Source organism: Sus scrofa, chromosome 6, assembly GCF_054392235.1.
Source record: "Sus scrofa isolate SSC_HxYL_T2T_F1_AM1 chromosome 6, Sscrofa_HxYL_maternal_Yorkshire_Landrace_v2.0, whole genome shotgun sequence".
NCBI lineage: Eukaryota > Metazoa > Chordata > Mammalia > Artiodactyla > Suidae > Sus > Sus scrofa.
The window spans coordinates 77455230-77483172 of NC_139388.1; the positions used below are offsets into that span (position 1 = coordinate 77455230).

A 27943-nucleotide genomic window follows, 5' to 3' on the forward strand; every position below is an offset into this window, starting at 1 on the left:
TCTCTGTCTCCGGACCTCATTTATTTCTTTCGTAGTATTTACCACCACAGGCCAATACAGCTTTGTTTGCTTGTTTGTTTCATGCTCCGCCCATAAGAATACCCAGGCGCCGTCTTCCGCATGGAAGGCATAGCCACAGTGCCCGGACCAGTGCACTGAGCGCACATTCAGGAATTCTCTGTGGATGCAAAGATCCAAGGGAGCAGTGGAGGAAGAAGCCGCACGGAGTATATTACGGGAAACAAGAGAGAGGAGATTCCCAGAAATATCCCAAGATCTTCTTCCAGCCCCTCCTCTGATCGTCAGTCCCCAGCAAGGTCCGATGCTGCTAATACCCGTCATGTCGCATCAACTTGCTGAGTGGATGACATTGTTTCATATTGTCTCTGAATCAAAGCCCTGCAACCCCCATCCTGGAAAACACTGCCTGTCACAGCCTATGCTCCAAAGAAGTGTCACACACACCCTAAGGCCACTGATGGAGGTTTTTCAGAAGCCAAGTCCCAGGGTTGTTTTGTTTTGTTTTTAACATTTTTGTTGGTCCAAGGTAACCTGCTTTTTGGGCAGCCTGGCCTCCCGGAAAGTTTATTGCAAGTTCCAGAGATGACAAGTCGGAACAGAAAGGTGCCCAGCGCAGAGAATGCTCAGGCCTTATTTGTCCGCGGAGGGGCGAGGGGAGGGGTGGGGAGAGGGGCGGGGCGAGGGGCGGGGCAAGCCAGGAACCACATGGCTGGGCTTCAGCGGGAAGAGTGAGCAGAGGCCATCGCAACGACAGTCCCTTTACGAGTTGCCATCTCTCAGGGAAAGGATCAGGGATCAGGGTCTGAGTTCTGTCAAGGAAAGTTTTTGCAACCCGCTCACCCAAACATAACAACCAACACCTTGGCCAGGCCTTAGGCTTTCTCCTCGGTGCCGTTTTAGCCACACGTGGGGTCATTCTCTGGGTAACATCCCAAGGTGGCTGACGCCTATTCCGGAAGGAGCAGAAGTCCTGCTCCCGTGGAGACGGACCTGACCTCCTATCCCCACCGGCTGGGCTGCTGCCTCTCGGGAGGAAGGGGAAGCTTCTGGCCTCCCAAGTCCAGGTCGGAGGAACGGATGACACAGAGTCGCCTTTGTGGGCGAGAGCTCCTAGTCCTCACATCCCCTACGCTGTTTTCAGCCGGCAGCTCGGAAGCCTGCCTCGGCCATCTCCTCCCCAAACGGATCCCTTAAGCCAGCCGAGAGGCGGGCTCTCCTCCAGGAAGTCTTCCTGGTCTCCTCTGCTCTGCGGATCCTAAACTCTGGGCTCGGAGGTCTCACCGGATGCACCCAGGGGGCAATGCTCGGAGCAGGCGCTGCTCGGGCCACTGAGGGTGTGGTCGATTCCTCTCTGCTTTCAGCGTTTCCCCCTCTTCTCGGAGGGGAGCCACCGGCTGGGGTTCTGGAGATCCAGGAAGGGGAGGGGGTGGCTCAGTCATCCTCGTCGTCGTCCTCGTCCTCCGTGTCTTTGTTGGGGGCGCACCTCTGGAAGCACTGCACCACGGTGGCCAGAAAGAAGCTGGAGATGATGGCGGCGATGGACACGGCCACGCCCGAAAAGATGATGATGAACAGGTCTGTGAGGGAGAGGCTGAACTTGCACTCGCTGAAGCTGGCCTCCGACAGCTCGTGCAGGTATATCCTCCTGTTCTCCATGGGCAGGGAGCACTGAATCTCATCGAGGCCTGTGAGAAAGGCAAACAGAACGAGAGAGAGGTTTAGGCTGCAGCTGGGGATTGCCTAAACGTTGGGCAGGTGAGCCATGACCAAGTGCAAAGCAAGCACATCCCCTCGAACCCCAAAAGAGGGAAGAGTTGACCTGAATGGAATTTAACCTTTTTTCTTTTCTTTACTTTCTTTTTTTCTATTTTATTTTATTTTATTTTATTTTATTTATTTATTTATTTTTATTTTAAGGGCTGCACTTGTGGCCTATGGAAGTTCCCAGGCTACGGGTAGAAGCGGAGCTGCAGCTGCTGGCCTACACCACAGTCACAGCAATGCCAGATCCTGAACCCACTGAGCAAGGCCAAGGGATCAAACCTGCATCTTCAAGGATACTAGTCAGGCTCTTAATCCGCTGAGCCACAGCAGGAACTCTGAAACTTTTTTTTCTTTAAGACACAGAGTGATCACCATGGAAGAAACCTCAGAATATGCTGATCTCCCTTGACCTACTTTAAGGAGGGGAACTCTTGATTTTGAATCACTCAGGGTGGTGATGGAAGGAAGCAAAATCTTTTTAGGGTTTAGAAGCTCTGTGGACCCTAATCCAGACCAGGCAATACCCAGCCTCTGGGGTGGAACAGAGGTCAGGGCAGAGTCGGTGGGATGCGGGGCAGTGCCAGCCTGAGGTGGAGCCCTCCCGTTTGTAGGGCAGCTTCCCCAATCTGATGCCTTCCTCCTTTTCACTGCCACCCCGGGGGAAACCCAACAGAGGAGTTAGAAACTCGACTCACAAACCTAGAAGGGTTTCCCCTTGGCAGGAGTGGGGAAAACAAAGCTACATCCAAACGTTGCCTTCAATATGTAGTTATGAAGCTTGCATGACGCTCCCGTGGGCTTCAGAATCACCCAAAGACTATGTGGAAATGCATATTCCAAGGCCCCACCCCTGGAGAACCCATTTCAGCTGGTCTGGGGTGGGGCCCCCGACTCTGCATTTCTAATAACCGGGTGATTCTGATGCCGCTGATCCAGGAGGCACCCTTGCCTAACGTTATCCTCTAGTTGTTGAGGGGCTGCGGGAGGGGCCTGAGAGAGAGCTCCTGGGATGCTCAGCACCCCCTAACCAGAGAAGTCCTCATAAACTCTGTTTATATATTGGGGTTCCCTTTAAAATCTCACTTCAAAAGTGTTTGGTTAATTTAAAAAGACATTTCAAACCACAGATCCAAAAAAAATTACATCTGGGTATGTGCTGAGAAAAGTGCTTCAGGACAACAATAAATGCTATTTAGTGAGCTTTTACCACGGGCCAGGCACTGTTCTAAGTGCTGCACACACAATACATTGTTTAATCCTCACAACTCCATGGAGTATGTCCTTCTATCATCTCCATTTTACAGACAAGGAAACAGGCTCAGAGAGATGATGTAACTTGTCCAAAGCAGCACAGCTAGTACGCGACCTAGCTTGACCTCTGACACAAACAGTCTGGCTCCATAAACCTGGCCTGTAGACACTATGCCTGCAAATGGAACAGAAAGGGGGTGGGGGGCTGGCGAGAAAAGCCAAGAAGGGAAGGACCAAGGGCATAGGACGCCTAGGCTCTCTTTCCGGGGCTGCCACCCAGAGGAGTGATGGTGACAGATGAAGTGGTTAATTCCCTGGTGGTGAGGGACACATTCTTACTGATTTACCCAGAGAAGTGTCCTGGAAGTCCTTTGCTTTTCTTCATTGAGCTGTACTAACTGGAAAACAACCACCCCAACAAAACAACACAGCACAGAGCCTGCTGTTTAAATCCAACCTTTGCTGGCCACAACTCCCCAAGTCAATTCTGATTTCTACCACATTCTTTGTGCCTTGAGATTAGGCTTGGCACTTTTGCAAAGCAACACTTTTAGAAAATGCCATCTCACATTTCTCTGTTAGAAGAAACAGGCGTGCTTGAAAAATGCCACGCACAAGCCCAACAGGAGTGGGACTCTGGATCCACGCTCGATGGAGCCATCATGATAAGATACACTGACTTAATGGGTTTTCGGAGCGCACAAAGGGCAGAGAAATGAAAGTCAGCAGGACCCAGCAGCGGGGGGCAGGGCACCACTGCATGGGTGCCCCAAGGACGCGACACATTCAAGGCCGACTGCAGGACTCGGGAACTGGGGTGGTCTAACTTTGGGATCCCCTCTCCTCTCCTGCAGGAGTTACTCTAAACCAGGGTTTCTCAACCTTGGCACTACTGACATTCAGGCCTGGATACTTCCTGGATGTAGGGGGCTGCCCTACACACTGCAGGATGTTTATCGTTATTCCTGCCCTCTACCCACGAGATGCCAGTCTCATCCCCACCCAGTGTGACAATCAGGAATGTCTGCAGGCAGTGCCACATGTCCCCAGGAGGAGGGCGAGGAAGAAAACAGAACTCCCTGGTTGAGACCTGCTGCTTTAAGACTGAAATACTCAGCTAAGTAGGAAACCTCCCGAGGCAGGGCTACTCTTTGTTCTAGACAGACATTTAGTTGTTCTAAGGGTTTCACGCATTAAACAAAATGGGTAAAGCTCTGTGCTAGATACCAGGGAGAGAGAGAGGGAGGGAGGGAGACGGAGAGGTGAGGTGGAGTTCTCTTGTGATGCAGCGGGTTAAGGATCTGTGGGTTTGATCCCTGGCCAGAGGACTTGCCACAGGTGCAGCCAGAAAGGAAGGAGCAGGAAGCGGAGAAGGAGAAGGCGAAAAGGAAAGAAAGAATAAAGGAAGGAAGAAATAAGGGGGGGGGGAGAGAAAGACACCCTGGCCTCAAAGAATCTAGATCTAATAGGAGGGCAACAGGACAAATGCACAAATAGTGACATCTTAGGAGAGAAAGTGAGGGGGGCAGGAAAAGTAGAGAGCGCTTAAGAGGAGAATGTGGGGTCTCTGGGAGTTGGTCCAGACAGGAAGAGAGAGGATGGGCAGCAGGGCCTGTGGAGGGGAGGAGGGGAGTCCCTTTGATGTCCTTACTTCATCTGGAATGTTCTCCTTCCTTTCCTGAGCCCACCTCCTGAGTTGTCTGAGTGAAGAATAGCAAATAAGAGCCAGGACTCATGGGGTACAGCCTGTGCGCCAGGCCCTGTTCGTAGGGCTTTGCATGCCTTGGCTCACATAATCCTCAGAGAAACCCAAAGGCAAGCCTCTCATCAACCCCACTTATAGATGTTCACACTGGACACCGAGAAGTCAAGTGACTTGCCCCAGTTCACACAGCCAGGAGACAACAGGGCCAGGGTTGACCCCAGTCACTAAGCCATCCCATCTACTCTCTGGGGCAGAGAGACCTAAGGCTGCAACCAGCCCCATCTGCGCAGAACAAGTTCCTTCCAGGCAGAGAGTCTTTTAATTAATTTATTTATTTATTTGTCTTTTTAGGGCCGAACCCACCGCACATAGACATTCCCAGGCTAGGGGTCCAATCAGAGCTACAGCTGCCAGCCTCCACAGCCACAGCAACGCCAGATCCAAGCCGAGTCTGCAACCTACACCACAGCTCATGAGCAAAGGTGGATCCTTAACCCACTGAGCGAGGCCAGGGGTCGAACCCGCGTCCTCATGGATACTAGTCAGGTGTGGAGGGAAACCATCTGGTGCGTGTCAGAGCAGACCCCCCAGAGGAGCCCTGGCTCCATGTCCAGATTTCCTGACCCTGGGCCAGGTCCCACCTCCCTGAGCACTATCTTGTGATGATGCTGTGAGCATGCAACGAGGGCATCTCTGAAAAGCTCTTCCCAGTGCCTGGCCATCACGCATGCTTGCAAAAGTTGCTGTTGGTGTCATTCTGATTTCAAGGTTTCAAATGGTACCCATGTCTGACTCCAGATATCTGAGGAGGGTACCCATTATTAGTCAGGGTTCTCCAGAGAAATAGAACCAATAGGATGCATATATATATATATATATATATAAATAGAGAGAGAGAGAGAAAGAGAGAGAGAGAGAATACACAAAGTGTGTTATATATATTATACATATAAAGTATATATATATTACATGTATATAATATATACACATGCACAGACTTATTCTAAGGAATTGGCTCACGCAACCATGGGGCTGACAAGCCCCAAGATCTGCAATCAGGAAGCTAATGATGTAGTCCCAGATTGAACGCCGGCAAGCTCAGGACCTGGGAAGAACCAACGTCTCAGTTCAAGTCCAAAGGCAAGAAAGAACTGATGTCCCAGCATGAGGCAGTCAGGCAAGAGGGGTTCCCCCTACTTGAAGGAGGGTCAGCCTTGTGCATTAATGGGGCCTTCAACTGATTGGACGAGGCCCACCCACATTAGGGAGGGTCTCTGCTTTACTCGGTCTACTGATTCAAGTGTTCATTTCATCCAAAAATACCCTCACAGACATGCCCAAAATGATGGCTGACCAAATACCATGATACAGGTCGACACTAAAATCAACCATCACAGAGCTCGTCACAGCAGCAGCAAGAGAAATGCTTCTCTAATTCCATTAGGCTGAGGCAAAAATTAAAACGAAACTCTTTCCTCTACTTGCTCAAGACATATGAGATAGGGAGGTAGAACTTAAGGATAAGCAATGATCTGCACAGCCAGAATCAGACTGACTGCAGAGCCAGGGATGGCTTCTTCTCTGCTCCTCCTCTGTCTCCTCATCCTCCTCACTTTCTTTCTCCTTCTTTCTTTTTTTCTTTTCTTGTTATAGCTGCGCCCTCAGCATATGGAAGTTCCCAGGCTAGGGATCAAATTGGAACTGCAGAGACGGTCTACACCACAGTCACCATAACACCGGATCTGAGCCGCATCTGTGACCTGCACTGCATCTTGCTGCAACACTGGATCCTTAACCAAAGGCAAGACATCCTTAAGCAAAGCCAGGGATCAAACTGGCATCCTCACGGACACTATGTTGGGCTCTTAACCTGCTGAACCACAACAGGAACTCTTCCTTTTTGTTGTTGTTGTTGTTGTTGTTGTTGTTGTTGTTGTTGTCTTTTTGCCTTTTCTAGGGCCACTCCCGCGGCATATGAAGGTTCCCAGGCTAGGGGTCGAATAGGAGCTGTAGCCACCGGCCTACACCAGAGCCACAGCAATGCGGGATCCGAGCCGCCTCTGCCACCTACACCACAGCTCACAGCAACGCTGGATCCCTAACCCACTAAGCAAGGCCAGGGATCGAGCCCGCAACCTCATGGTTCCTAGTCAGATTCGTTAACCACTGAGCCACGACGGGAGCTCCTCTTTCTTTTTCTTTGTATTTTTAAAGTTTTGGTAAAATATGCATAACATAAAACTCACCATTTTAACCATTTTTAAGTATATAAAGTCGGTGGCATTAAGTGCTGTGATATACGCCATCACCACTATTTCCAAAACTTTTTCAACCCCCAAACTCATACCCATTAGACAGTAATTCCCCTGGCCCCAATCCTAGTGCCTGGTAACCACTCCCTACTTTCTGTCTCCATGAATTTACCTACTCATATAAGATAAATCATACAATACTATCATTTTGTGACTGCCTTATTTCACCAAGTGTAATGTCTGCAAGGTCCAGCCATGTTGGAGCATATATCAGAATTCCCTTCGTTTTCAAGGCTGAGTAATATTCCATTGTATGGTGAGACCACATTATGTTTATCCACCCCTCTACTAACAGGCACTTGGGTTGCCTCCACTTTTTGGCTCTTGTAAATGATGCTGCTGTAAACTTTGGCATACAACTATCTTTTGAAGTCTCTGCTTTCCGTTCTTTCAGGCACATACTCAGAAGTGGAATTGCAGGATTGTACGATAATGTTTAATTTTGCATCCATCTACCATATTGATTTCTGCTATGGTTACACTACTGAACATTCCCATCAATGGTGCACAAAGGTTCCAATTTCTCTATATCCTTGCCCACACTTGTTATTTTACGTTAAAAAAATAAAGGCAAGAACATCTGGGGAGTTCCCATTGTGGCTCAGTGGGTTAAGAACCTGACATAGTGTCTGCGAGGATGCGGGTTCAATTCCTGGCCCCGCTCAGTGGGTTAAGGATCCCATGTTGCCGTGGTGTAGGTTGCAGACGCAGCTTGGATCCTGTGTTGCTGTGGCTGTGGTGCAGGCCAGTGGCTACAGCTCCGATTAGACCCCTAGCTTGGGAACCTCCATATGCCACAGGTGTGGCCCTAAAAAGAAAACAAAACAAGACACTAACTAGTTTATGAGAAAACCACAGGGGCTCTTCGTCAAACATGTGAGTTGGCAGACAAGATCAATTTTTATAATTTCTCTGTCTTCCTCAATGACGTGTATCCAACATGTGAAGAACTCTTCCTATTTATTACACATGACTTCTGAAATGATAACAGTAGTGGCTGGTGGGTTCAATAGAGAGCTCGGTTCCTGCTCTGAGTCTAGACCTGAATGAAAGGGAGAAACAGAAGTGACAAGGCTGGATCCTTAACCCGCTGAACCACCAGGAAACTCATGGTGTGACTTTCTTAAAAACACCTGGTCCGTCATTGACCAGGATGTCCAGGGGGTCAAAGTCTCTCTGTCCCAATTCACTGAATCTTGCGTGGATGGACCACAAGTATGGCCAGAGCCGGCTCAGTCCAGCAGCCCCGCCCTGGAGAATTCAGCAAGTTCTGCTCTCTGCTTTCCAGACTCCCAAGGGGGCCTCCTTCCCTCTGAGCCTGCTTCCCCAGCCTTCTCTTCGGTTCTGTGAATGATCTGACTTCTTCTCGCTTCCATTAGCCAAAGTGGGTTTCTGTCATTGACACTCAAAAGGCTCAACTGGGAGCTCCTGTCGTGGCTCAACAGTAACTACCTGACTAGTATCCATGAGAACACAGGTTGATCCATGGCCTCACTCAGTGTGTTAAGGACCCAGCATTGCCGTGAGCTGTGGTGTAGGTGGCAGATGTGGCTGGGATCCCATGTTGCTGTGGCTCTGGCGTAGGCTGGTGGCTGCAGCTCCCATTAGACCCCTAGCCTGGGAACTTCCATATGCCGCACATGTAGCCCTAAAAAGGCAGAAAAAAAAAAAAAAAAGGAAGCCCAACTAACCAATAAATTGTAGGGAAACAGTTCAAGGAGGAGCTGGAGGCCAGTCCGGTCGGCCTCTGCCCCACAGTCACATATCATGTCACTGTGCCCAGCTGTCCCACAAAACCACATGCTTGGGGGTTCCAGGTCCTGAGGGAGCAGGAATGAACCCGTGCAGCTCGTCTCCCCTCCAGGGTACAAGTGAGTGAACAGACACGACTGATGGGGGCTGCATTCCCACCTTCGGTCCTGGTAGGTCTTCTTCCAACCTACATCTACCTGCCACAGGAACACGGGGGCTCCCGCTCCTGCGCCTCCCCCTCAGAGCCACCTTGCCATCCCCACCAGGCACACTGGGAAGAGACAGGCCATTCTTTGCACAGGGGGGGTTGGCCCCCTGCCTGTCGCGCCCCCTCCAGACCCCTCCCCTGACCAATGACTTCTTCCCCAGCAGCTGACACCTGATCTGGAGACGGTGAAGAGCTGCCACTCTCCCGAAATAGATGGTGACACAGCGGAAGGCAGATTGAGATTAATCTCTCGCCCCTCGCCAGCAAACAGGCTGCAGCCAGAGAATCTCTCGGGGCCTCTCCCTGATCTGGCCTCTGGGGCGCTGCCTAAGGGCAGGCTCTCCTCAGCACCTTCTGTCATTAAAAAATATTTCTGTTTTCCTATTTCCACTTAGTATGCACAGCCTTATAAACACTGAAACAATAGAAATGAAAAGAAGGGGGGTAAAAGAACCCATAAATACATGTTTAACACACTAGCTTATGCCTTTCTGGATTTTTTTTTTTTTTTTCTGTGTGTGTGTGTACATCAAACCCCAGGGTAGAAATACACCCTGCCACTCCGGTGGACAATCGTTCTGGAACCATCTTTCCATCCCAGCAGGATAATTATCAAGCATCACAAGTCATGGCTGCAGCCATGATTTATTTGCCCAATCCCAGAACGTTTCCAGCTTTTTTCTTATTAGAAGCAAAGTTGCTATGAGCATCATGTGCATTCTTTTTTTTTTCTCTCTCTCTCTTTTTAGGGCTACACACGCAGCACATGGAGGTTCCCAGGCTAGGGGTCGAATCAGAGCTGTCACCACCAGCCTACACCACAGCCACAACAACATCAGATCCAAGCCACGTCTGTGACCTACAGCACAGCTCACCGCAACGCCAGAGCCTTAACCCACTGAACGAAGCCAGGGATCAAACCTGCGTCCTCATGCATCCTTGTCAGATTCATTTCCGCTGCGCCACAATGGGAAGTCCCCCGTGTGCACATTCTTAATTAATTCCTCAAGACACATTCCCCCAAGTGAGAGACTCATCGAGAGTCCTTGAACTCATTGTCACTTTCTCATCTTTGCCAACTTGACAAGCCATAAAAGGACACACTGGTGATTGAATTTGCATTTCTCGGATCACCGGGAGAGCCGAACTTTGTATGCTTCACTGGCCACGCGAAGTGGTTTTTCTGTAAAGGGCCCGCCCAACCCTGTGCTAAGAGCTTCAGAAGTCTTACCACACATGCTGTGAGAAGGCCCTGGTGACAAGGACAGTGGGGGGAGGGTCGGGCTGATCCCTCCATCCAACCCACGGCTGGAGCTACAACTCCCAGGAAGGAAGCATGGCCCTCGAGGGCATTGGTCCTCTTGCTCTTGGCCAGAGCGCACCGCAGTCCCGCTCTCCTCATCTCCTTACTGGGGGGCAAGGGCTCAGCCTGGGCCGGTGAAACACCCAGCCAGGTCCTCCCTGTCAGCCTCCCGGAACCACAAACCCAAAGGACCAGGAAACAGAAGCCACTTTTGTTCTTTCACCAGCACGGCCGTGACTTTCAGCTTCTTGATGTCACAGCATCATATGGAAGGTTAGAGCCAAAGGCACTGCCACGTGTTACTATCCCTCCCCAACCTCTCCCCTTTATTTGACAGATGAGAGGCCCAGAGAAGTTAGGCCACTTGTCTAAGGTCACACAGCATCTGGATGGAACCCAAATCTCCTGACTCCCTGTTTAGTGCTCTCTGCGGGAGGTGGGGGGGGGGGGGAATCAGGTTCTTCATTCACTACAAGCACCTGGAGTTGCAGGTACCTTGGCCCCCCCTGCAGCCACTTCGTGTGACAAAGGAAGACTGCACAAGTGGGCATCGCAGGTGGCAGGAGGGGCTTGCTCTGCCTCTGGGGGCTGGGATGCCAGGAAACACCAGCTCTAATCTTTTATAGTGCTCATCTTTGCTCCTCACCACCACTTTCATTAAACATGGACTGTGGCCTGGAAGAAAATTCCCAGTAGCCCGTGCTGTCTCAGCCAGCAGACACTTCTCCTGATGAAGCAATCAGCTGATTTCTCCCAGGGGAAGTCACATGGGCAGCACCCGGTCAAGGGCTCCTGCTTGGTCCTGGCTCCACAGAGCATGTGCTGTGGAAGGGACAGCACAGAAGAGTGGATCCTGCACCAGGGTGGTGACTCTTGTCAGCTGCCACCCACGCCAGCCCGACTGCCACCCAAACCTCAGGACCCCGACATGAGTCACACACACACACAAGAAGGCTGACTGACTCCAGTGCGGTTCTCCCAGCCAGTCCTCCTCCTGGTACGCAGTGAGCAGAGGTGATCCCTGAGGGCTTGCAGTTTACTTTCTGGGAAGCGTGCAAGTATTTCCACATCACCATCACTGCCATCATCCTGATCATCCCTGCCATTGCTGCTTCCACATCTCCACTGTGATGTCACCTCCCCCTTGTCCTCCATCTCCACTGTGATATTCACCTCCCCCTTGTCCTCCATCTCCACTGTGATGTCACCTCCCCCTTGTCCTCCATCTCCACTGTGATATTCACCTCCCCCTTGTCCTCCATCTCCACTGTGATGTCACCTCCCCCTTGTCCTCCATCTCCACTGTGATATTCACCTCCCCCTTGTCCTCCATCTCCACTGTGATGTCACCTCCCCCTTGTCCTCCATCTCCACTGTGATATTCACCTCCCCCTTGTCCTCCATCTCCACTGTGATGTCACCTCCCCCTTGTCCTCCATCTCCACTGTGATATTCACCTCCCCCTTGTCCTCCATCTCCACTGTGATGTCACCTCCCCCTTGTCCTCCATCTCCACTGTGATATTCACCTCCCCCTTGTCCTCCATCTCCACTGTGATGTCACCTCCCCCTTGTCCTCCATCTCCACTGTGATATTCACCTCCCCCTTGTCCTCCATCTCCACTGTGATGTCACCTCCCCCTTGTCCTCCATCTCCACTGTGATATTCACCTCCCCCTTGTCCTCCATCTCCACTGTGATGTCACCTCCCCCTTGTCCTCCATCTCCACTGTGATATTCACCTCCCCCTTGTCCTCCAACTCCACTGTGATGTCACCTCCCCCTTGTCCTCCAACTCCACTGTGATGTCACCTCCCCCATGTCCTCCATTTCCACTGTGATGTCACCTCCACCATATCCACCATCTCCACTGTGATGTCACCTCCCCCTTGTCCTCCATCTCCGTGATGTCCACCTCTCCTATGTCCTCCATCTCCACCGTGATGTCACCTCCCCATGTCCTCCATCTCCATCATGATGTCACCTCCCCCCGTCCTCCATCTCCACCATATGTCACCTCCCCATGTCTTCCATCTCCACTGTGATGTCACCTCCCCGTGTCCTCCATCTCCACTGTGATGTCACCCCCCGTGTCCTCCATCTCCACCGTGATGTCACCTCCCCATGTCCTCCATCTCCACCGTCATGTCACCTCCACTATTTCTACTACCACCACTGCCACCTCCATCATCAATAAAAGACATCTGCCATGACTTGGGCCCTGGGCTGAGTTCTGAGGATACCAACCTGTGTCTAGTTATCATTGATGAACTAATTAGAATCTTCTGGCAAGGCTGGCATGAGGAAGTCTAAGACTGGCCCCATGAGTCTGGTATCTCCCACTACTCACAGTGATCGATGCTGCTGGCTGCCTCAACATGCACAGACACCCACAGTGGCTCCCTCCCTAAACCTGCCCTTCGGAGCACCCAGGGCCCCAAGTTCATCTCTGCCAGTGGGCTCAGTAGCCACTGGAAGAAGCGATGTGCTGAGCGTCCTGGGGGTGACAAGGGGCAGGTGTGTTAACGGGGCCCTTAGATTTCACTGTGATGACGGTGTTCTATGGGGAAGTAATAGCGACTGAAACTTACTGTTTACCAGAAACTATAAATACTTCACCACTACTCTGTCATTTAATCCTCCTTCTCAATAGCCCTTGAAAGCAGCAGGTCTCATCTGGGGGTGATTTTGCCCTCGGCAGGCATTTGATGAGGCCTGGAGGTATTTTGGGTTCTCACATCTGGGTGGGGCACTACTGGCATCTAGTGGGTGGAGGGAGGCCTGCTGCCAAACATCCCGCAGTGCACAGGACAGTCCTCCAAGGCAAAAAATTAGCCAGAACGCTATGTCAGTAATGCCAAGGCTGAGATGCCCAGTTTGGAGATACTTTTTTTCTATTCCTATTTTTCAAAAACATTTATATTTTGTGGTAAATACACATAATAGAAGATTTTCCATCCTAATCTTTTTTTTTTTTTTTTTTTTTTTTTGTCTTTTTAGGACCGCACCGGCAGCATATGGAGGTTCCCAGACTAGGGGTCCAATTGGAGCTGCAGCTGCCAGCCTACACCACAGTCACAGCAACGCCAGATCCTTAACCCACCGAGCGAGGCCAGGGATCAAACCTGCATCTTCATGGATACTAGTTGGGTTCGTTACCCCTGACCCACAACGGGAACTTCCTCTGGACGTTTTTAAATGTGGCTACTCGCAAATTGAAAATTATACACGTGCCTTGAATTCTCTTTTTTCTGGGAGGAGCGGCCCTAGAGTACTTAGCTCCATGCCTGGAGCACAGCAGACACTCCAGTGGGAGCAGCCTGCTGAGGGCAGGAAGTAGGGACAGCCCTCGACCAAATACACAAACGCCCAAATTGTTCCTTTACAGCTTATGTCCCAAAGGAATTGAAGGAACTGATTCTGACATCATAAAATTCAAGGGCTGGAGACCCTGGGGAGGCTGCCGAATCCATGCCCCTGCCTCTGGCAAAGCAGGTGTTTGCCATGCCCCCAATGGTCATTTCCCAGAGCTGCTGTAACAGCACCAGAGACTGGGGGCTTCACAACAGAAATGTACTCTCTTGAGGTTCTGGACTCTAGAGGTCCAAGATCGAGGTATGTTCGAGGCTGGTTCCTTCTGAGGGCTGTGAGAATCTGGCCTTTCTTCCAGCATGTGGTGGTTTGCTGTCAATCTCTAGCGTTCCCTGGCTTGCAGATGCATCACTCTGCTCAGCCTTCACCTTCGTCTGGTGTTTTCTCTGTGTGCACCTGTGTTCAAATCTCCCCCTTTTTCTAAGGACACCAGTCATACTGAAATCATCCTACTCAATTCCATCGGCAAGGACCATTGAATTAATGACGATTTTTATATCCTGTTATTTATTTAGCCTTGGCATCTTGGGGCCTTGCCACCTGGGGGAAGGACTGTCCCTCCAAGGGCTGGCCAATTCCTAGAGACAGTAAATCCTTGCAGGTGAGCATAGCAAACCCATCAATCCTGGTCCATACCCCACTCACCTCCTTTAATCAGGTTCTTGTGGTCTAAGACACACTCTCCCTGCCCTAAACACCCCAGGGCCAGGTACCAGGTAGCTAGGGATCACCCTGTTAGCCAGAGCCTCCTGAAATTATTCAAACTGGCCAATCCTTATCCTGCCTCACCCATTCCTACCTGCGAAACCCACAGTAAAGGCTCGCACCTGTCTTTCCCTTCACTCCTTCTGTCTCCTGACCATTCCTGGTGCTTCCCCGTGAGGCCCTGTATGGCTTTCACCCCTCCTATTTCTAGAGATCTGTTAGTATAAACCTTCATCCTGGGAGTTTCCCAGTGGGCTAGTGGTTAGGACTCAGCGCTTTCATCGATGCAGCCCAGGTTCAATCCCTGGCCTGGGACCCAAGATCCAGCATCAGGCCACAGCATGTCACAGCCATTTAAACACACACACACACACACACACACACACACACACACACACACACACTTCATCCTTCAAGACAGTCGTTTCCATGTCTGCACGTCCCCTTTGTCTTTTCTTGTTTTCTCTTTTTCATTTTAAGGCTGCACCTGCAGCATATGGAAGTTCCCAGGCTAGGGGTCAGATTGGAGCCACAGCCACAGCAACCCAAGATCTTACACCACAGCTGGCGGCAACGCCAGGTCCTTAATCTACTGAGTGAAGCCAGAGTCAAACCCACATCGTCACAGACACTATGTTGGGTTCTTAACTCGCTGAGCCACAGCAGAAACGCCCTCATGTTCTTCTAAAGCTCTTTTGCATCAGTATTTCCCTCATCTTCCCAACAAACCTTGGGGTGACAGACAAGGGGCTGACAGCCCAGAAAAGTCAGGTGACCTGCCCAGGTTAAGGAGGTGGCCGCAAGGCCAGGGTGTCCTGACCCTAAGCTCTCGGCCCCTCCATGGGACTGTGTGACATCTTCATTTCTGATGCAGGAATCATTTATCATGGTTATGTTTTAAAAGGGACAGCATCTCTTTGGTGTCTTGTGCAAAAAAAAAAAAATGCCATTCTTTCTACTAATGTGGGGGGAGGGGCTTTTCTTCACATGGCAAGAGAACACACTCTTGCACCTGCTGATTTGAAAGAGACCTGCCAGGGTGGTGGGGCCTGTGTCAAGGGCACCCACCCAGGAGACTTTTGCTGGGAGCTGGGGGTCCGAGGTTTCTGGACTTTCTCAGAACATGATCTGAAGGAGACGGGTTTGGGAGGGCGCAGAGCTAGCCAAAATCAGAGCCAGAAGAGGCCTTTGAGGGGATCTAGTCCAGGGGTCTAAAGCTGGTGGCTGGGGAGGGGAACACAGCCACCACCACATTCTGGGGATCCGGCCAGCACGTGCTCTACGTGTCTCATGTGCTGGGGTCTTGGCACACCTCCTGCCCCGCCCTCTCTGATGACTCTCACCTAAGGCCCCCCGGGGGCATCGGAGTCACCACCTGATCTAGAGGAACCCAGAGAGGGAACATGACTCAGGCCAACTGCTGGCTAACAATGGAGCAGGGACGAGGACCCCATTCTTAGCTCCCTGGTTTGGGTCTATGTCTGAGAATCTCCCTGTTTTTTGTTTGTTTGTTTTTTGTTTTTTGTCTTTTTGCCTTTTCTGGGGCTGCTCCTGCGGCATATGGAGGTTCCCAGGCTAGGGGTCAAATGGGAGCTGCAGCCTCCGGCCTACACCAGAGCCAAAGCAATGCGGGATCCGAGCTACGTATGTCTGCAACCTACACCACAACTCACGGCAATGACGGATCCTTAACCCACTGAGCAAGGCCAGGGATCGAACCCGAAACCTCATGGTTCCTAGTCGGATTCATTAACCACTGCGCCATGATGGGAACTCCGAGAATCTCCTCTTAATCTCGCGTGGCCCGCAGCTCCCTCTCGGGCCTGACTCCTGCCTTTGCTATTTAGCCCTTGACCAGCCGGGAGGGCGAGGGCGGATGGGCAGCCTCTGAGGCAGAGGGGTGGGGCTGAGAGCCGCAAGGAGGATGGGCTGTGAACACACAGACACTGCCCGACTCCCTGAAATGCAGGATTTGACAGACCTGGAATTTGACAGGCGATGCTTAAATCCGGTGGGATTTGTCAGCCTGCTTGTCCACAGGTTCCTGAATTGGATAAGGAAGAAAAGAGCATCTTCTAGGTGGGGGGCTGGAGGAAGCTGCCCTTGGAGCACATTCACGTGATGTTGCTGGAGGTCAAAGGGCAGATGCTATCACCTGCGTTTGACAGAGGAGACGTGGGAGCCCAGGAAGGGCATGGGGACTTATCTGCCATCGGAGTTAACTGGAAGCAGGGCCATGGTCAGGGATGCGAAGCGGGATGCCTAGTGGGTGGCCTGCCCAGCCCCCATCCCTAAGCTCCGCCCCACAGCTCCCAGCAGCTCCCTGCAGCTCCCTTGTGTACAATGTCACCCCGACCACCGCTCAGCAGACTGGACCAAGAGAGGGACGGCTCCCAAACAGAGCCAGACAGAGCCTGGGACCTAGAAATGGGGACCAAGACAACCCGTCTTGGCTGGCCTCAGCTATCATGTGAATGGAGCAGCGTGGATTTTTGTGTTTTTGCGGGGTTTTTTTTGTTTGTTTGTTTTTTAAGGCTGCACCCTTGGCAAACGGAGGTTCCCAAGCTAAGGGTCAAATCGGAACTGCAGCTGCTAGGCTACACCACAGCCATAGGAGGGCCAGATCTGAGCTGCATCTGTGATCTACACCACAGCTCCCAGCATCGCTGGATCCTTAACTCACTGAGCAAGGCCAGGGATCGAACCCATGTACTCGTGGATACTAGTCAGGTTCATTAACCACTGAGCCATGAAGGGAACTCCAGAGCCACATGCTTTTTGCCACATGGATAAGAAAGTAGAGAAAGCCTGTCGGTATAGGAAGAGGAGAATAAAAGCCGGTGTGAGAAGCAGAGAGGGGGAGCGGGAGGTGCCCATGCTCCTGGCAGCCTCCCAGGCCTGACCCCTGAGCTCCCTGGGGCCTGACTGTCCAGGACCTAGGGTTCCCGGTGACACCCACATCCTTAGAAGACACCCTTCTTGACACCCTGGGCCAGATGAAGCTGGTTTCCCATTCTTCGGGGTTCACTGAGATCTGTAGCCTTGGGGTCCCCATCGCCCACCTCCAGCCACTCACCCCGTCCCTCGCAGAGCAGAGAACAGGCTCCCAGAACCAGAGAACAGCCTCCCAGAACGGCTGCCTGTCCGTCTGGCCAGCACTACTCTAACAAGTGGAGCAGGAAGCACTGGCTCCCTCCACCCTTCACAGCGGAGGCCCTAAGGTGCCTCTCTGGGGACGGGACAGCTGGTGGTGGCCCGATGAGGAGGAAGATGCAGCCCTTTGAAGAGGGGAAACTGCTTAGCAGGAGAGGGAGCCATAAGTTCAGAGGTCCTGGCTGGACACCGGCACCTGGCATGTTCCCGGGACAGAGGAAGGCTGGTGTGGCTGGCGTGGCTGGGGTGGCAGAAGAGGTGGCGCCTTGCGGGACATGGTTTATTCTAAGGGCAATGGAAGTCTTCCAAGGGTTTCCAAACACACCATATGCTGCACCAGCTGCTGGGGATTCAAGGAGAAAAACGCACATTCAAAATGGGCCTGACCTGTGAACCTGCCATGTCGCCTAGTGATCACAGAGGTAGTACAGCCTCTAATGAGGTCACTCCGGCCAGGCTCCCAACCTGGTCTCTGGGGCCCATAGCATCGGAAGCCCAGAAGGCGCTGTAGGAGCCAGAAAGGCAGAGACGTGGAGGCGGGAACGGGAGGGAAGAACTGGGGACCTGGCACACTTGGGCAGGAGCCCACGATACGTCCGGGCCTGCAGTGACACGCTCTGCTGTGACCCTCTGGGGACCATGTTCAGGACAGGATTTGGCTCACGTGATTGTGAACGCGCCTGATTCAGTCCTGGTGACAACCCACTCAGGGAGGTCCTTCTGAGCCATCATCACACGGCCAGCCCGAAGGTGACCAGGCCTGCCAAGCCCCTCATTCTAAGCTACACCGGAGACCACAGGCTTCTGGGCAGCGGAACTGGATGGCCTCTTGGCTAAATGGACTTTGGGTATCTGAGTCTGCTGGCTGCTGCTCAGCTTCAGGGAATGGTGACACTGGCCTCTCCAGAGCGAGTCTCCCCCTGTGCCCCCCGGGCTGTCCTAGCTGGGCAGGAAGGCAAGTCACCTGTCCCACTGGCCCAGCCATCAGGTCGCCCTTTGAGTTAATTGCTAGAGTGGCAGGATGAAGGTGACATTTCCAGAAAGATCTAGGGAGAAAAGACACGGGGGGGGGGTTGTCCTAGGTCATGTTTACAACTGACTCTCCTGGAACTCCAGACCGTGGTGCCCATAAAAGCTGACACCCGGCCCGGACACCAGGCATGGTGAGAAAGGTGACACCGGGCACTCGATTCTAATTAAGAGACAAAAACACATAAGCCTGTGACACACAGGACATGTACAGACCTGTCAGCAGCAGGAGGGAGGCCACTTACAAGAACAAGTGAGAGAGTTCCCTTTGTGGCTCAGTGGTAACGAACCCAACTGGTAACCAAGAAGATGTGGGTTCAATCCCTGGCCCCGATGAGTCGGTTAAGGATCTGGCATTGTCATGAGCTGCGGTATGGGTCGCAGAGGCAGCTCGGATCCATTGCTGCTGTGACTGAGGCGTAGGATGACAGCTGCAGTTCCGATTCAACCTCTAGCCCAGAACTTCCACAGGCCATGGGTGCGGCCCTAAAAAGAAAACACAAAACAAAAAGAATGAGTGGGATCTCATTCAACCTCTGCCAGGACCGTGGTTCTCGGAGGTATATAAACACGCTTCGCCTGTCCACTCTGCTGGTGGGCAAGTCATGCAAGTTAAAGCAATAAGAAGATGTGGCTGTTCTATCAAATTGGAAAACATGTTTAAGAATAATAATACATACATCCGGGAGAGGCATGGTCAATTGGGTACCTTGTATTTGCCAACGGTGGCACTCGCTGTCTGGGGTGCAATTAGGCAAAAATGTATCCACGGGTTAAAAAAAAAACCCAAAGACGCTGACCCTGTGATTCCACCCAAAGAATCGACCCCAAAGAAATAACCAGCAGTGTACACAAACTGACACGAATGGAAGTGTTCAGTTCAGCACGGTGTATACACAGAAAAGAAAACGGCTCACACTTCTAACAGGAGACAGGTTCACTCTGTAGATCTATGAAATGACCTCTTCTGACCCTAAAAAGTGACATTTTCAAAGAACTATACTGACAGGAAACGCAACACTCAGAGGAAAAAGCCAAGTCTTGTATATAATACAGTAAGATGTATAGTATATGCTCAGTTTGTTTTCTATATATATGTGCACACAGGTAAAAGCAGAACTAAATAGAGTAAAACTTGTGGTGGGATGCTGGGTGGTTTTTATTCTCTCCTCTTCGTGATCATTATCTACATTTCCCAAGTCTACAACGAAGCTGTTATTTTATAATCGGGAAAGTAAAACTGCTTTTATTTTTATTTTTATTTATTTATTTATGTATTGTCTTTTTGTCTTTTCTAGGGCCGCACCTTCGGCATATGGAAGTTCCCAGGCGAGGGGTCTAATCAGAGCTGTGTAGTCCCTGGCCTACACCAGAGCCACAGCAACGGGGGATCCAAGCAGAGCCGCGTCTGCGACCTCCACCACAGCTCACAGCAACGCCGGATCCTTAACCCACCGAGCAAGGCCAGGGATCGAACCAGCAACCTCATGGTTCCTAGCTGGATTCGTTAACCACTGAGCCACGATGGGAACTCCCTATTTTTATTTTTAATTTTTTTTTTCGTCCTTTTAGGGCCGTACCAGCAGCATATGGAGGTTCCTAGGCTAGGGGTCTAATTGGAGCTGTAGCTGCCAGCCTACGCCAGAGCCACAGCAACACCAGATCCAAGCCACGTCTGTGACCTACACCACAGCTCACGGCAGGCAACACCAGATCCTTAACCTGCTGAGTGAGGCCTGGGATGGAACCCTCAACCTTACGGTTCCTAGTCGGATTCGTTTCCACTGCGCCACCATGGGAACTCCAAAAACTGCTTTTCTTTTTAAAGGAAAAGACATAGTCAGCTTGGAATCACCCAGAAGAAAGGACCCAGGTGACCTCCAGGCTTGGGTCCCTTTGGCAGAATTACTGTTTCTTTTGTCAGCGTGATGAGTACTCCCCGCTTCTCTGACCAAACGAGGCCCTCACGGCACCTGCCACCAGGAAAGGGAAGTGGTGTTACTGGGAGGTGGGGGACAGGTGGGGTTAGTGAGGTAACTGGGGAGCAGCCCCCCTGCCCTGACACTCCCCTGCCTTGACAGGACTCTGCCTGCAGGGTCTTCCCTGCGGGGCCGAGCCACTGATGATGATGCACGGATGCTCCAAGTGATAGGGCTGGAGGAGGATAGTTACACAGGTAGTGGCAGAAGTCCCAGGAAGGGACCACAGATAGAGAGGGAAGCCTGGGGGACTGTGGGAGACCACTGCAAGCTCAGAACTGCTCAGGAGAGCCAGCAGAAGGAGGCAGGCTGGCTTGACTCGTGGAGGTCCGAGATAAGCCTCAGGTCTTTGGGTCAGGGATGGGGTGAGGCTGCAATCAGGTTCAGACCAAGGGCAGGAGTTTAAGGACCGCCCTTCTGATGATTTGAATAAGCACCAGGACCGACCTAGTCTGACCTTATAGGGTCAAATACTCTCTTACCGGATGCCAAGGAGGAGCCACTACTTGAAGAAAGAGAAAGAGGCAGTCTTTTCCCACCCCCAGTCCCCTCGGATGATAAATACGTAGCCCACCTGATCCTTGGGGCGGAACCTCCTGGCCTGCCCGTTTGCATCTCTCACAAGCATCCTACATTAGTAAATCTATTTTTTTGCCTATCACTTTGTATTGTGTGGAGGCACAAAGAACCTGAACCTCAGTAAGTCCAGACACCAGGTGAGTGATTCTAATTTAAAAGCCACGGATTCAAGTCCCCATCTGGCTTCTGGCCGGGTTCAAGTCAGAAATGCTGTCAGTTCCACACGCACGACAGCAGACTTTGTCTAGGAGGCTGTCCCTACCCCGGGGGGCCAGGGTGAGCAGAACCAAGGCGTGTTTAATTTTCCCCCAGCCCCGCCTTGTCCCTACTGCCATCCTTCCAAGGGCTCCGTCAGGATCAGCTCAGATCTCTCGCCCTCCTCCCCCTCTCCCCTCCCCGGGGACTGTGGGCTGTGATGTACAGGCCACACGAGGCCATGGCTACAAAGGGAGGTGGCAGACGGTATCTCACCATTCAGCATCCCACCATGGCTCCTGTGACACACTCTCAGGACAAGACCTATGTCCCCGGGAGAAGGCTGCTGGCTCCGTGCATCTCTGAACAGAGACAGTATTTGGCCTGCTGGCTCCTGTTCCTCATCCCCAGTGGCCTTTCCTGCCTGAGGCTCCAGGAGGAGCAAGGCCGGGACACATGAGATGTCCCGTGAGCCCAGAGCCCTGGGTATCCTGGATGCTCTCCCTTCCCTACGGCACAGAGGCTACAGATCCCTGGATTCCAGAAGAGGGGTCCCTGAGGTACCTGGTCTCCCCAGGCCTCAACTTCCCAACCTTTAAGACAAGGACAATATTCCCGTCCCCTGAAACCATAGAATTTTACGGTTGGAAGGATCCTTAAAATCCTCCTACTCATACTCCTTTGTGTTAAGAAAAAACAGAGGTGCAGAGAGAACAGGAAAGTCATATAAAGTCACACAGCATTTCCACAGCTGCAGCAAAAAGCCTTCCCCCTCCTGGAGTTCCCACTGTGGTGTAAAGGGATCAGCGGCGTCTTGGAAGCGCTGGAATGTAGGTTCGATCCCCAGCCCGGCACAGAGGGTTAAGGATCTGGCGTTGCCACAGGGGCAGCCAAAAAAGAAAAGAAAAAAAAAAAAAAAGCCTCCCCCTCCAGCAGTGGTTTTCAAGCTTTAGTGGGTGCTCCTCGAAAGTACCTTTGGAGGGGGTGGGCGGGCAGTGGTTAAAATGCGGATCTGGGGGCCTCATCCCCCAGGCGCACCTTCCCTGGATCTGGAGGCCCAGGAATCTGCATGTCCAACGAGTTCCCCAGGGAGCCGCACAGTGAGGCTTCCGACCCCTTGTGTGTCTTCATCCTCTGCGCACCTGGCCGGGCTGCTGGGAGGGGGAGGCAGTGGGAGGACCGGCCGCTTTAATGATCACTGTTTGTGAGAAGGGGGCTCTCCTGCTGCTTCTCTGTCTCCCCAGACCCTCCCCATCTCTCCCTCTCCACCCCAAGGGTCCCATGAGCGATCTCCCAGGTCTCTTGCTACCAGGACTGGAGCCCTCTCTACTTAAAGAGGGGATGGTCCCTGTCGCCGCAACAGCACCCTGTCCCACGTGGCCAGGGACCCACTGTCTCCCAAAAACTACCAGACCAGGTGCAGAATCTGGGGCTGGAAGGTCAGCCAGCTGTCACCAGGGAGAGTGGGGGACGGCAGGACTGCACTGAGGCTGTCCTCTGTCTCTGTGCCAACAGAGAGAATCAGGACTGGGGGCAGGACACTCCTGAGGGCAAGCTCATCTCAGCCACTAAGGATGTGACCTTGTGCAAATCACTGCACGTCTTTACACCTCGTCTGCTTCTTGTTGGGTAAAATGTGGGTAAAGGCACCTGCCAGGCACAGGTGCTGGATTAAGAGATGGCACTGGGAAACCATAAACCACCACCATAAGGAAGGGAGGGCCATGGGGTAAGATACAGGATGGCCAATGACTACTGAATTGCAGAAAAATTACAACTATTTCTGTGCATAAGTATATCCCCGACAGCGCACACTGTGTATGCATCATTTATCTGAAATTCGGAGTGAATTCAGCGTCCCGGGGTTTTGTTTGTTGTCTTGCTTGGGGTTTGTTTGCTTGTTTTTGCTCAGTTGGCCGGAAGGCATTCTGGCAGGCGTCCTGCGCCCTCTTCCAGCAAGCCCAGCACCAGCAGGCAGCTCCTCCCAAGTCCTCAGACAACCCTCCCCCGCCAGCCAAGCCCTGAAGGAGCCCGAACTGAGATTGACCGGTCATCCCTGTGTTGTCCCTGGCCCTGGCTCTGTGACTGAGTGCTCCATCAGCGCCATCGCCTACCTGGCAGACGAGCACATTTTTCTGCTGTCAGACCTAATCAAGGTCACTTGCTCTGTTCAGGTTGCATCTCTGGGGGAGGAAGGGATGAGGAGGTGAAGCCAGTGAGGATGGAATCCCCTCTGCTCCTTCCTCTGAATCCCCTCCCCTGGCACCTGCCTACAAAGCTCTGGGGCTTGTGCCCCATGGAGCCTGGCTTCCCTGGGCAGGAAGTGGGTGGTCAGTGTGGCTGGGGGTGGGGGGAGGGGGGCTGAGAACCAGGAGGTCCCGGTGCACCCCCAGCTATTTTTTACTCTCTATGTGACCTTGGGCAAGTCACTCCCATCTTGTCTCCAGGCCTTCTAGAGAAAACTCGGTAATGATAAGAGCACTTAATAGTCCTTACTGTGTGGCAGGCACTGTTCTAAGTGCTTTATAAATAATCCCCTTTGCATCCTCCCAGCAGCCCTAGGAGGTGGGTACTAGTCTGGTCCACATTTTACAGGTGTGGAAACTGGGAGGAAGAACAGCACACGACTAGTAAGAGGTAGAGGCGGGGTTTGAACTTCACAGCTCCGTGCCAGAGTCTGGGCTCGTAGCCACCTTGTCCGCTGCCTCTGTGAAAATAGGAGAGGCCTGGGAGTTCCCCTTGTGGTTCAGCGGCAACAAATCTGACTAGTATCCATGAGGATGCGTGTTCGATCCCTGGCTTCGCTCAGTGGGTCAAGGATCCAGCGTTGCTGTGTGCTGTGGTGTAGGTCACAGACAAGGCTCACATCCCTCATTACTGTGGCTGTGGTGTAGGCTGGCAGCTACAGCTCTGATTTGACCTGGAGCCTGGGAACTTCCATATGCCAAGGGTGTGGCCTTAAAAAAATAGGAGAGGCCCAAATGCGGGGGTAGGCGGGAGAAGAGAGTGATTGAACCACCCACTCTGTGCTAGGATTACCACACCCTTGAGGGAGCTGACTTCATTCCAACCTCACTGCACACGTTCCGTTCTGTGCTCTCAAGTTAGAGGCAGGGAAACTGAGGCGCAGAGAAGACAGGGACTTGCTTGAGATCTTAATCTGGGTCTAGATGGGAACTCAGCCTTCTCCTGTCAAGGCCTGGGCCGAGGCTGCACACCCATCCCATCTCTGGCTCCCAGAGCTCGGCTGTGCAACATGGACAGCCTGCCGTGAGGCCAGGGATGCTGCTGGTACTTTGCCCAGTGAGATGCTGGAAGCCCCCACGCTGCCCTCCCACCGCCTCCATCCTCTCCCCACTTCACGAGACCAACCCTCCACCAGGGCCTGGACCCCTCTTCCCTCTGGACCTGTCCATCTTTAACCCCAGCCACACATCCCCATTTGATGGCTCTTTGCTTTCCTATAATACAGACAGTAAGAAGAAGAACATTTTATATTCTCACCGCTCTTTAGTGTGCCCACATGATCTGGTTTTGATCCTGACAATCACCAGTCAGATGGACTGGTCAGCATCCCCGTGTCCCTGTTTCACACTGGAGGAAGAGGAGGCTCAAAAAACTTAAGTGACCTGCTCAGAGTCACCCAGTTCTTAAGCCAGGACTTCAACTCATGCCTTCAGACTCCAAATGCAGGGTCAACCAAAGTAGTTTAGAGATGAGGAAACCAAGGCCCAGGTGGGACACAGGTCCAGTTCAAGGTCACAGCCACCCAAGGCAGAACGGAGACTGAAATCCGCAGCTCCTGACCCACAACACCTGGCCCTCACGTGAATGACCGTGGGAACCAACGACACCTCAACTGACAATGGGGGTGGATGATGTCACCTCCACCAAGCAGCAAAGGCAGAAGCCACCAGAACCAAGGCGAGTGCCTTTCCTCAGTGAAGTCTGCATGCGGACCTTCCTGCCTCCAGGACAGTCTCCTGGTGGGGAGTGTCTGGGGAGCCAGGCAGGTGAATGAAGGCAGAGTTTAAAATTGGGGCATGCTGTGCCTTGCAGGCCAGATCGGTTCAGGACCTGCTCTTGTGGGACAGCCACACTGGGCTGAAAATGCCAGTTCAGGGACCCGAGTCTGCGGAGGAGTGACTGCCTGGGCTTCGTGCTTAGGGACAACACAGAATGAACAAGTGGTCACAGGCATTCAGGACATGGGTGTGTAGCATCCTTGAATTCTCAATAAACGGAAGTATATATACCCTAGATAAATCCATATCTACATCACCTTTTATAATGTGGGCCTTTCAGCTTTGGTTCCTATTGTGCCAAACCCTGGGGGGCAAGGTGGGAGGCTGGAGTCCGGCTCTTAGAGGGCACTGCTGGGACCCACGCCCACATGCTCCCCAGTGGAAGATTGGAATCTACTGAAGGTAAGAACATTCCACCTGCTTCCCATCCTGGGGTTTATCCTTATGGATGCTGGGGTTCCCTCTTCTTGCTCTGCCTTTGCTTCCTTCCTGCTGGCCTTCACAGGGCCCCTTAACTGCTGTGCCCTTGTGCTCCTCTCTGCCAAGTGGGCATGTATGTCCCTGTCACCACTAGAAAAACCCAACAGGCAAGCAAAGTGTGCACTAGCTCACAAGATTTTGGTTCGGCAGTTTCACATCTGGGCTAAAAAGCTAGTGAGGTGCAAATCGTTACTGCATCACTGGTTCTCAGCAGGCTGATGTTATTCCTTACCAGGAATATACCTCAGCCCTTTTAGACAAAAGAGCAAATGGGGAGCTGAGAAAAAGAGCTGGGAGGGTGGGGGGCTGGAGAGCTTTTAAAACTGCAGGGCTCCCTCTCCATGTTCAGTGTAGTGGGACCAGTGCTGAACTGCTGTCCACACACAGTGAGGCATCTACTTAGGAGGAGCCCAGAAATAACCCGTCCCCAATACTAGGGCCCAAAGCCCCATGAGATGGTCTTGGAAATCCAGGCTCAGTATTGTTGGCGAAACAGAGGGGTAGGCATGGCAAGGCCGAGAAACTCCAGAGAATTCCAGATATGTCCCTCCCCTTTTCCCAGCCCTAGTAGAGTTCCAGGAAAAGTTCAGGCTAGGAACCTGGGAGGGTCACACCGGGAGCAACACTCATCCAGGGCAGTGGCCCTGAGCGCCCAGGCTTCCTGAGGCTGCTGCCCCGCGCCCCCGGAGGGGTGGCAGCCTCTCCCCGTGCTCTCTTTTTTGTCCGGCCCGGCCGGCAGGCTCACCTTTGGGCAGCTTGGACGCGTTCTCCTGGATCCAGGAGAAGAGATGAGCGAAGTCACAGTCGCAGAGCCAGGGGTTTCCGTCCAGGCGCAGGGTGCGCAGCGCGGGCAGCGCGGCCAGGGCGGCCACGTTGAGGCTGCGCAGGTTGTTGTCGTTGAGCTCCAGCACCTGCAGCGACTCCAAGGTCTCGAAGGCGGCCTCGTGCACGCCCACCAGGTTGTTGTTGGCCAGGCTCAGCTTGACCAGCCTCCCGGCCGAGCGGAAGGCGCCGGCGCCCAGCTGGGTCAGGTTGTTGTAGCTGAGGTCCAGGAAGGCGAGCTTGGCCGAGCCGCTGAACGTGCCCTCCTCCAGCGAGCGCAGCGAGTTGTTCCTGAAGTCCAGGTAGACCAGGTCGCCGTAGAAGATGAAGAAGTCCTCAGGGATGTGCTGGATGCGGTTGCCGGCCACCAGCAGCTTGCGCACGTCCAGGGGGAAAGGGTCGGGCACGCTGGGCAGTCCGCGGTCGCGGCAGTCCACCGTGTGCGGGTCGGTGCAGGCGCAGCCCTCCGGGCACGCGTGCCCGGGCCGGAGCAGCAGCAAGAGGATGCAGAGCCCGAGCGCGGCGGGGACGCGGGGGGCGGCGCGGGGGCGCATGGCAGGGGACCCGCGCGAGCGGCGGCGACGCGGACGCGGCTCTGGGGCCGAACCCTGGCGCGGGGCGGCGCGCTGGGCGCCGGAGGGCGTGCGCTCGGGCGCGCGGGGACGATGGGGCGAGGCGCGGAAGGACTCGGGGAGCCCGGGCGGCCGGGACGAAGGCGGGAGAGCCGGAGAGGGAGGGGCAAGGGACTCGCGAAGGATTTACCCAGACAGGAAATGAACCCGCTGGAAAATCTCGGAGGAGAGGCTGTAGGGTGTAGGGGTAGCGGAGTCGCCGTCGCCAAACGCGGCCCCACCAGCGCAGCTGATTCCCAACCCTCAGCTAGAAAACCTGTCGCGCGGTCTTGGCGCGGAGCCCTAGACAGCTCAGTACCGTTAGCAAGCGCCCCCCACTCCGGCGGATTCCGAGGGCGTGTCGGGGGCGAGCGCCCCGCACCCCTGCGCTCCCCGCGGGCCACCTTTGTTGCAAAAGGGAGCGCGACCCAGGTCACTCTCTGTGCCAGGGCGACCCCGGCGGGCTCTAGGGGGCCGCTCCAGGCGCTGCCGATCCGGGGTTGGGCGAGGCTCCAGCGGGCTCCAGAGAGCTCCAGGGCGCCTGGTCTTCATTCCTCCTTTCCTCCACCCGCCCTTAACCCGTCTCAGCGAAGCAGGCGGGGACAGCAAGGGGGAGCTGCCAGGCCCCCCGCTGTGGCCCGAAGGAAGGCCAGGGCCAGTCAGCAGTTTCCACGTTGG

The 27943-nt window shown here is 53.2% G+C and overlaps 1 protein-coding gene across 3 annotated transcripts; it reads right to left on the minus strand.

The window, feature by feature from the left end:
* On the minus strand, window positions 1–27851 carry LRRC38 (leucine rich repeat containing 38). 3 transcript variants are annotated; one of them, XR_014805120.1, is made up of 3 exons: window positions 26578–27851; window positions 18791–19060; window positions 1–1706 (listed from the first exon to the last, which is right to left on the minus strand). XR_014805120.1 is itself a non-coding variant. In XM_003127597.6 (2 exons), exons 1-2 carry the CDS (start codon window positions 27206–27208, stop codon window positions 1453–1455), a joined length of 885 nt encoding a protein of 294 aa, XP_003127645.3. In that variant the 5' UTR covers window positions 27209–27851; the 3' UTR covers window positions 1–1452. The 3 variants fall into 3 exon arrangements, 1 of the variants encoding a protein (XP_003127645.3); XM_003127597.6 differs by lacking the exon at window positions 18791–19060; XR_014805119.1 differs by lacking the exons at window positions 1–1706; window positions 18791–19060 and adding an exon at window positions 20113–20196 and having other exon boundaries at window positions 24248–27343.
* Between the last annotated feature and the right edge of the window lie 92 nt (window positions 27852–27943).

Excerpts from the sequence above, each read along its gene's own strand:
- LRRC38 (XM_003127597.6), bottom strand. The coding sequence starts at position 27,208 with ATGCGCCCCCGCGCCGCCCCCCGCGTCCCCGCCGCGCTCGGGCTCTGC. Across the intron at positions 1,707-26,577 it reads CGCGTCCAAGCTGCCCAAAG|GCCTCGATGAGATTCAGTGC; the intron begins GTGAGCCTGCCG and ends CCTTTCTCACAG.